Raw genomic sequence first — 9,840 nt, forward strand, 5'->3', positions numbered from 1 at the left:
CTTTTCCGGCAAGCGCCGTTCAGAGCCTCAGAAGAAACCCGCCATCGCTCAGGCTGCCAAGCTCCGCCCCCCAGAATGGCTAGTTCTGAGAGCATCCAAAACACACCCCTTTGCCCGAGCATCCCCACCACCACTGGATAGATGGATGCAAAGAGACTTCATAGAATCATAGAATAGCGGAGTTGGAAGGGGCCTACAAGGCCATCAAGTCCAACCCCCTGCTCAATGCAGAAACTTGGTTGGGGCTTGACAGCAATGGCTGGGAGGAGAGAAAAACAGACTCTCTGCAGCCAGCACTTCCTAGCTCCTGCCAACACCTGAAGCCTCCCCCTCCCCCAGTGTGGTGGCCAGCAGGCTTTCTGTCTCACTATGCCCCCCCCAGCCTCCTCCCCCCCCCCCCCCCGCTCACTGAATTGTGAATGCGGGAATGTTCTGAGTATATCCCAAGTTCTGCACATGCTCAGTATTTACCTAGGACGCAAGGAGGATTCCAGGATGCAACAGAGGGCTAAGCACAGGCTAAACACAGCAAGTAACTTGCTGTGTAAGGGTTGGCAGGTGTGTGCTGTGTGTCTGTTTTAGACTGGGAGAGGTTGGGAGTTGCTTCCTCCACCCCCACCCAGTTGGGCTGTCTCTGAGTTCAAACCGCCATGGAATCCATTGCGTTAATGTGGGCCCCACTTCAGCTCAAAGGAGTCCAAGGTAGGGAAGACACTCACAAGCTATCGCTGTCAGTGCTGGACTGAACCCAGAGGGCCTCATGAGATAAGAAGCACGGGAGCTCTGCAAGACTTCTGCTTTTGCTAAAACTCCCAAGTTGCCAGGCTATGCTTAAGGCAAGGAAAACCAATGGCCCTGTGGAAACCAGTGTGGTGCAGCGGCTAAAGTGTTGGTCTGGGAGTCGGGAGATCCGGGTTCTAGTCTCCACTCGGCCATGGAAACCCACTGGGTGACTTTGGGCCAGTGACAGGCTCTCAGCTCAACCTAACTCACAGGGTGGTGGTTGTGAGGATAACATGGAGAGGAGGAGGAGGAGGAGGATTACGTACACTGCCTTGGAGGACTAAAGGTGGGCTATAAATGCAAGAAATAAATAAAATAAGCCAGCCCATGGAGTTGCATTTTGCCCGTGGGCTGTCAAGCCTGGCCACAGTGCTCCAGCACTACATAGCTGAATGCTCATTTTGGCCTTATTCCATTGGGATTTCATCAGGCTTAACATTCTTTGAGCCCAGAGTTCAAAATGCAACATGTGATTGGGTAGTTAAACAAAAGTTTGCCTCGCTAGGGAGAACATAAAATAATCCAGGCAAGTCTGGATCTCATAAGAGCTTGCCCCCCCCCCAAATCTCATAAGAGCTTGCCCCCCCCCCCCAAATCTTATAAGGGTAGTGCCGTATTGTACAAAAGTGGGTGGCATTCTTGATGCTTTTGCAATAAGAGTGTGGAGTTTGTCTAGTCTGGAGAGCTGTAGGTTGTTTTAGGGTACCCTTTCTCACCCTGGTGCCCTCCAGATGTGTTGGACTGCAGCTGGCTGGCTGGGAATTACAGACCAACCCATCTGGTGGGTGCGAGGTTGGGTCAAGGGGCGATGATAACGCTGTGTCCACCTGCCCTTTGTGGCTTTGCGTGGCTTTGTCCTGATTTGAGATTGAGTCTAGAGCCAGCTCCTTTGCCTCTACCTGTATCCCAGAGCCTCTTCATCACGTGGATCTTGAGTGGGCCATGCTACAGTCTCCCGTGCAAGTTGAAGCGCAGAACAGGATATTGACACTTGGCCAGCATCGTATTGGGAGCCTGGGGTTGTGCCACTCTCTCTTTCAAGTAGTTACATCTGTAATTTAGTAACTCTGGTGTGTAGTGAGTGCTAAAAGGCTGGGGAAGGAGGGACACAATAATTAACAGCTGGGGAGAGTCTAGCAGACGTTTTTGCTGTATTTTTGCTTGTTTGTTTAAACCTCTTTCAGTCCAAAAGCCGGATTCTATTTTGGAGAAGCTCTCCAGTGGGCAAGATCAAAGGCAAAGGGGGGTTGGGCCCAAAACATCAGCACATTTTAGCTTAAAGCCAGTAATGAAGCCGTAGGAGAGGCGTTTCGACCTTTTAGAACGGGGAGGAAATTGCGCAAAAGCCGAGAAACCAGGAAATGATAGGCAGTCAGGGAGAAAAAGCAGGAACCCCTTGGTGATGTGGGGAAGGGGCCATGGCTGGATTTGGCCCCAGGGCCTGAGATTCAACACCCTTGATTTAAGGCGTTCATAATCATGCCTTCTTGCCTTTGGTCTCAAGGACTCATAGAATCATAGAATAGCAAAAACAGAATAGAAAACTTCCTGATGTCCAGATGGAATCTGGCTTCCTGACACTTGAGCCCGTTATTCCGTGTCCTGCACTCTGGGAGGATAGAGAAGAGATCCTGGCCCTCCTCTGTGTGACAACCTTTCAAGTATTTGAAGAGTGCTCTCATGTCTCCCCTCCATCTTCTCTTCTCCAGGCTAAACATGCCCAGTTCTTTCAGTCTCTCTTCATAGGGCTCTTACAATAAAAGATATTAACATTGGTATAGAATATATCCATAAAACTGCAGTTAAAATGAATTAAAAATGACCAAAAGGATTCAGATCTAATAAAAAACTATTCAAGGCAGAGGAGAACAGGACAAACTTCACCTGGGACTGAAAAGATAATAAATACACAAGCCTAGGGTGGAGTTCCACTGTTTGGGGGCCACTGTAGAAAAGACCCTCTCTCTAGTAGCCCCCCACCCCCCAATTTCAGGAGGAAGGACACCTGAAACAGATCTTAACTGGTAGCCAGCTTGATATGGGAGCAGGGGTTACCTGCAGTCCAAACCATTTAGGGCTTTACAGGTGAAAATCTGCACTCTTCTCAAAATTTGTGCAATTAGCGTGATACAGTCTCTACAGTTGGTCCCAGTTAGCAGTTGGGCCGCTGTCGTTTGTATCAGCTGAAGCTTCTAAACGCTCTTCAAAGTCACCTTTGTGTGTATGGGTTGAAGTTGAGGACTTCCAGTTGCTATCATCAAGCAGAGGAAAACGCGAGAGGCCTCTGCCATCCGCCCCTTCGCTTTGGTAGCTTCAAACGCCTTACGTCCCTGCAAGCCCAGACTCAGAGTTCACTCGGTGCCTGTGTCCCTGCTAGTCAGTTGAGCAAGAGGGACGTGAGCCTTCCTGTACAACGCCCTGCTCCCATTCTGTTTTATTCTTGTTTTTTAACCCTAGCCGAAGGTGAAATCGGAGGCCGGGAAGAAGGTGCCAATGATGTGAAGTCTTACCCGCTCAGATGGCCCTCCAGAGGAACTGCACTTCACAGCCCTGGGCCACATCCTACTCACAGTGTTCAGCCCGCCAAGGAGAAGCCAGAAGGCTCGCTGAAGCTTCCCCACTCGTGTTCAGAGTGCGGGAAGCGCTTTCGCCACAAGCACGCCGTGCTCAGCCATGAGAAGAATCGCTCCGAGGCACACCCGCTTAAGTGCGTCGAATGCGGCAAGAGCTTCAGCGGCGAGGCTCAACACCCCCCCGAGGGCCACCTCTCAACCGCCTGCCTCGACTGCCAGCAGCGGCTGCGCAAGAAGCGCTCCAGCGTCGTCCACACGGAGGATGCGCAGCCTTTTGCTTGCCCCACCTGTGGAGCAACATTCAGCCGGTGGCCCATGCAGCTGGCGCACCAGAAGAGCCACCGGCGTGTCGGGGGTCACCCTTGCGACGACTGTGGGGCTGTGCTGGACAGCCGCCAGGAGCTGGCGCAGCACCAGAACACTCACGCCACGGTGGGGATGGCCTACGCGTGCGCCAGCTGCCCACAGATCTTCCTTTCCTTCTCCCAGCTGGTGGACCACGGCAGAACCCATGCCCCCGGCTGGCCGTTCTCTTGCAGTTGGTGCCAGAGGAGCTTTGCCAGCCAGAACGTGCTCGCCACCCACCAGGAGATGCACGTCGTGGCTCTCAAGAAGCTGTTTCCCAACATCAAGCCTGACTTCGCCTTCACCTGGCAAGAGTTCTTGTCTGAACCAATGAAGCTGTACCTCCAGAAGACGAATTCCACTTGCTCCCCGTGGCAAGCGCTCATTGAGCTCCTCCAAAAGAACTCCGAGCTCTGGCCTTACCCGTGCGCACAGTGTGGTGTGTTTTTTTTCAGCCAGCAGGTGCTTGCAAACCATAGCTGCGCTCCCTCAGTAAAGCCACTAAGCGACAGCGAGGTGTCTCAGCCAGGGACTGAAGGGGAGCAGGCCGCTGTCCCGGAGCAACTGTTTCAGTGTCACCTTTGCGGCATCTGCTTCCCCCAAAAGGAGCCGCTGTCCGAGCACCTGCGGACCCACAGCGAGGGGCCTCCGTTCCGCTGCCCCCACTGCAAACGCAGCTACCTGTACCAGCAAGCCCTCGCCAACCACCTGCAGAGGCACTTTGCGTCCCGGAAACCTTTCTGCTGCTCTGTCTGCAGCAGGGACTTCCCTCAGCCAGCAGCGCTTGCAGAACACCTCAGCGCTCACGAGGTGGAGAGCCCCTTCCCGTGCCGCCAGGGCCCGCAAAGCCTCACGTCCCCGGGGCTCCTGTCCGAGCGCCAGCAAGGTCACGTTGCAAGGCAGCCGTACTTTTGCAGCCGCTGCGCGAGGCATTTTGCTCACCCGGCGCTGTTGAAAGAGCACTTGCTCTCCCACGCAGCCAAGCGCCCCTTCCAGTGTGACCGGTGCACAAAGAGCTTTGCTCACCAGGGGCTGCTGGAGGGGCATAAAAGGAAACACACCGACAGGGACCAGCACCCAGGAAGAGAGAAGTGACGGACGCTTCTGCAGCCAATCCTAGGAACAGCTTCCTCGACTCAGTGGCGTGAGAAGCCTCCGCTCGGGGCGGGGGAGGGCTGCCCCTAATCCTTAGGGGGCTCTAGAATAGACGGAGCCTGACTTCGCTCCCCCTCTTTGTGAGTCTGCTGCCCAGGAGTTCTCAGCGCTGCGCTGCCTCCACGGGAGGAGCTCTCTGTGGTCTCGTTTCGCAGCGCTCTAGAACATTGAATGGCCTGCAGCCACGTGGGTGGGGCTGATTGCCAGGGTCTTTCCTGTGCAATTAGGAGCCCAGGGCACTAATTGTCAGAGAAAGCATCCCGCAGCCAGCCCTGCCCACCTGTTTGTGAGCACGTACATAGTGCCGGCGTGTCACAGGGTGAACCCCTGGGAAAGCGCCTCCCATGGTGCTCCTGTAACACTTAAGTGTACCTCAAAGTTGTGTGCATCCATCTTCCACACAACAATGTATTGCCAGCTAGTCTGTGGCAGTAGCAGCACCAGGGGCTGCAGCCTGGGTGATTTCTTCGTGCGGACATTTGAAATGTAGATTATGACAGTGTCCCGATAGTGAGATGCACAGTCTTCTGTGTGGGAGATTTTTTTATTGATGGGAGAGAGCCTGTAGATCTACCTTCCCCAATCTGGCACCCTCTTCCAGGTGGGCTGGACTGTGGTCCCCATCATTATGGGTGCCAGGTTGGAGAAGTCTGCTGTAGATGGTCGGTGCTTCATTGCAGCAGCCATTTTGGTCAAGTTAAAATAATCCCCAGGAAAGGGGGAGGCTGCAGCTCTGTTCTTGAGAGCCCTTTTTTTTAACCAAGTATAACCAACAGCAAGGCAGGTTAATACAGCCTTATTCCTAGAACCAGCTCCGTAGAAGTTGGGTTCATGCTGGGTGTAGGGATAGGTTTCACACCTGCAGCTCAAGTATGATCTCCATTCGGATCTGTCGGTTTGACTCCCATACGTGGGATGCATTGAATTCTCAGCTTACTTTGGTAAGTTTAGATGGAGCTTTCTGATGAATGTTGTTAGAGCAGTATGACAATGGAACAGATTACATAGGGGAGTAGTTACATGGGCTAAAGTTACAGGGAGCCAGATTCTGGCTGGACATCAGGAAAAGCTTCCTGACTGTTCAAGCAGTACGACAACAGAACCAATGACCTAGGGAGGTTGTGGGCTCTCCCACACTTCACAGTGGATCCCTGCATTGAGCAGGGGTTGATGGCCTTGTCGGACCCTTCCAACTCTACTATTCTAGGATCTCTGCCATTGTAAATTTGCCAGGAATGGGTCTAAGAATTCAAAATGGTGGCCACTGGATGTCAGTCTGATCAGGAGTCTTGGCAGATGGTCTGGGAACGTGGGCTGCTCCTTTGGAGGCAGACAGGAGTGTCCCCAAACATATAGGTTGTGCACATCTCTAGCTGTTTTTGTTTGCTATCCCATGTCACAATGGTGGCTGGGTAGTCAGACAGGCGAAGCTCTTGTTGTGATTCAACGACACGTAACCTTTGAAACTCAAGGCAGTTGCAACAGCTTGAAGCTCATGTCTGTGCTTCCTCCTGAGGCAGGAAGGGTCGATGGCCTAAGAATTACCATAGCAACAAGAAGAGGGACAAGGACATGCATTTAGAGAAATTGAAGATGGGGGAGGAGAAGGAGGTGGCGGCAGCAGTACTGCGTGGGTCTCTTCCTCTGATGCTTTTCACCTTTAAGCAGGGTGGGATCCACCTTTTACTCTGGAAGAAACTAAGCCTACACTGGGCTTTCACGCTGACTCTCTAACACAGCAGTCTCCAGCCTTTTTGGCACCAGGGACGGTTTCGTGGAAGACAATTTTTCCACGGACTGGGGCGAGGGGGGTGTTGAGGGGATGGTTTTGGGAAGCCCCCCCCCCCCACACACTCCAGTGTCCTGGCTTCGCTTCGGCTGGGTGGGCGCCCAGCCGAAGCGAAACCAGGACACTTGGGTGGGCGGCTTCGGAACGCCGCACCCGGAAGTCGCTCTCCCAGAGCGGCTTCCAGCCGGGCACGCCGTTCCGAAGCCACCCCACCCATCCCAGCATCCTGGCTTTGCTTCGGCTGGGCAGGCGAGATGGCGCCTCGCGCCCAGGTACTCTGGGGTGGGTGGGGGTGAGTGAAAGCAGCTCACCTGCGGGGCCCGGTTCCTAACAGGCCACGGACCAGTAGCGGTCCGTGGCCCGGGAATTGGGGACCCCTGCTCTAACACACAAGCAGAATTCCGCCCCCAGCTTCAGTTAAAAGAGATATATTCCTGAGATAATTTGGCTAGACATTGTCAAGTTAAAATGTCTGCTTATGTAGTTTGTTAGTACATTCCAATGACCGAATAAGTTGCGCTCTAGCACATTGTTTGCAGTACTGCAAGAAGCATGGAACAGTTCACAGTGTGATGAAGATATTCCAGCTTCCTCCTGGTCTTCAGAGAGGTGCAGTTTCCATATCTTCTCCCTGGTGCCCTTCAGAAAATACTTTATATTGCTGCAATAAGCATATTCTTCAAATTAGCAATTTGCATAGCTAGTAACTCTTGGAAGTCTCACAGTATTATAGAAAACGTGACGGATGTGGTGAACTCATCTGTAATTCCTACCTTTAATTAATGTGTTTGGCATTTCAAAATTGTTTGAAATTGTAACCACTTTCCTCTTGTGTATGCATGTGTGTTTGCTTTTTAAAATAATAATAGTCTCCCTTCACCCCTTATTTCAAAAAGGAAAAAGTAACTACAATTCTGTTTTGTTTTTATTTTACAACATTTTGTTGAGCAAGAAAAGTTTTCTTGATGGGAGCAAGTGTGATTGGCCCTTCTACCCAAAAGAGGAGATTCTCTTCTGAGGACTGTGCAGATGAAAAAAATAAACCAAGAAGTGATTGAGGAAGAAGGATCTCTGTTAAGAATGAAGGCCATGAAGCCTTACAGAAGTAGAAACACCTTGGGAGTCTGTGATCCTTTTTCTACCAAGGTCATTCCTGACAAAAAGATGACTTAGAATCTAATCCTATGCATATTTATGCAGAAAGTCCGGCAATGGTGTTGTGGGACTTATTTCTGTCTAAACGTCTGTAGGATTTGCACCCTAAATTGCTGAGAGTTGTAGTGATGCTTCATGGGGGAATAGTGAAGGGGAGAGAAAAATATGCTCTAAACACAATACAGCTTCCGCACCAGAATATGTTGTTTTTGTTGTGGGGAAGTCTGCATTTGCTTATCCGAGAGCGCAAGAACGGGGCAATATCACTTGTGTGCTTCTGCTGTGAGCAAGACGAGACAGAATCCATCCTTGTTCGTGAATCTCAGTTCAAGAGAGTCACAAAGGTGAAACTCTTGGGTTGTTTAACTCCCATGGTGATGGAGTCATAGTGGCTTGCAGGCCTGGAGTTGGGGGCTAAGGGACACCTCACTTCAGAAGCATCCGGGACTTATTTGCCAGTTTGGGTTTGTGTACGGTCCCTAGATTTGAGAGGTGCTTCATACGTAATAGACAAGGGCTCAAGTTACAGGAAGCCAGATTTCGGCTGGACATCAGGAAAAACTTCCTGACTGTTAGAGCAGTACGACAACGGAACCAGTGACCTAGGGAGATTGTGGGCTCTCCCACACTAGAGGCATTCAAGAGGCAGTTGGACAACCACCTGTCAGGGATGCTTTAGAATCATATAATAGCAGAGTTGGAAGGGGCCTACAAGGCCATCGAGTCCAACCCCCTGCTCAATGCAGGAATCCACCCTAAAGCATCCCTGACAGATGGCTGTCCAGCTGCCTCTTGAAGGCCTCTAGTGTGGGAGAGCCCACAACCTCCCTAGGTCACTGATTCCATTGTCGTACTGCTCTAACAGTCAGGAAGTTTTCCCTGATGTCCAGCTGGAATCTGGCTTCCTTTAACTTGAGCCCGTTATTCCGTGTCCTGCACTCTGGGAGGATCGAGAAGAGATACTGGCCCTCCTGTGTGTGACAACCTTTTAAGTATTTGAAGAGGCTTCGTCTTTGAAGTTCTGTGTTGAACAGTGCTGCTCAGTTTCAGTGTGTGTGTGGAAAGAAGGCGTCATTCCATCTTCTGAAGAGACTTTACTGCTTTGCCAACCCCAAGAACACACGGGCATTCAGTAGTTCCCTGAGGCCTGAGGGTGACGAGTGAACCTCAGTAACCTTCAAATTATGCTTGTAGCCATCACTACTCCCAGGTTTTTCAATGATAGCCTAGTAGAACGTTGTTGCTTTTTAATAAAATGAATGAATGTACACAGGAACAACCTTGTTGGTTTTATTGTGGATTTGGGAATGAGGATGAGGTTCTTCTGTCAATGCATCCTGGCTTCAGATATTAGTTTTATTGAGATATTGAGCTCAGCAGACACCGCAGGGGTGGCTTCCTGGGAGGTCCTTTCCGTACTGCTATCCTGGACAAACGTCAAGTCTCCCTAAGGATTCACTCTGATCTCCCTCTCGTCCTTTCTGCCCTTCCTTCTGGCCTTTAACTTCACATTGTTCTCTCACTGGCTTGCTTGACCATTTTTGTCCCAGCAGTCTGGCCTGTTCTGGTGTACCTACACACCTGTAGGGCTCCAGAGTCCCCCATCATACGTCATTGGGGTACTTGTTCAACAGACAAGCATTTATGCCCACATGCAGATAATGGCCTCATCTACACCATGCAGGAGATTGCGCTATGAAAGTGGTATATAAAAGGCAGGAACCACGCTGCTGCTTTATAATGGGATTGAAGTGCAGTGACAACTGTTGGGGCCCACTGACATATACCATATACCACTATATCCTGTTTGGTGTGGCTTCTGCCTTTTTTATGCCACTTCCATAGTGCAATATCCTGCACGGTGTAGATGATCCCAATGTGCCGTTTCTGGAGGACCGGGCTGCTTCGCATGCTCACAAAGAACCCTTTAAAAACGTGTTGTTTAAAGCACAGCCTGGAGAGTTGAGATGCTCTGTTTTCTGCACATGCCTATTCGTGGAATTACAGTTTTGAATGAAATAATTTGAAGCTCCCTTGGTG

At 51.1% G+C, this 9,840-nt stretch overlaps 1 protein-coding gene across 2 annotated transcripts in view; it reads left to right on the plus strand.

The window, feature by feature from the left end:
* Window positions 1-6,661, plus strand: part of LOC134396074 (zinc finger protein 783-like) — a 31,877-nt gene extending 25,216 nt beyond the window's left edge. For both annotated transcript variants that reach the window (XM_063122429.1, XM_063122436.1), the window contains exon 8: window positions 3,241-6,661. In XM_063122429.1, the coding sequence (XP_062978499.1) occupies window positions 3,241-4,796 (1,556 nt within the window). In that variant the 3' untranslated portion in view covers window positions 4,797-6,661. The remainder of the gene's footprint in view (window positions 1-3,240) is intronic.
* The last annotated feature ends 3,179 nt before the right edge of the window (window positions 6,662-9,840 follow it).

The sequence above is a fragment of the Elgaria multicarinata genome, chromosome 1, assembly GCF_023053635.1.
Source record: "Elgaria multicarinata webbii isolate HBS135686 ecotype San Diego chromosome 1, rElgMul1.1.pri, whole genome shotgun sequence".
Lineage (NCBI taxonomy): Eukaryota > Metazoa > Chordata > Lepidosauria > Squamata > Anguidae > Elgaria > Elgaria multicarinata.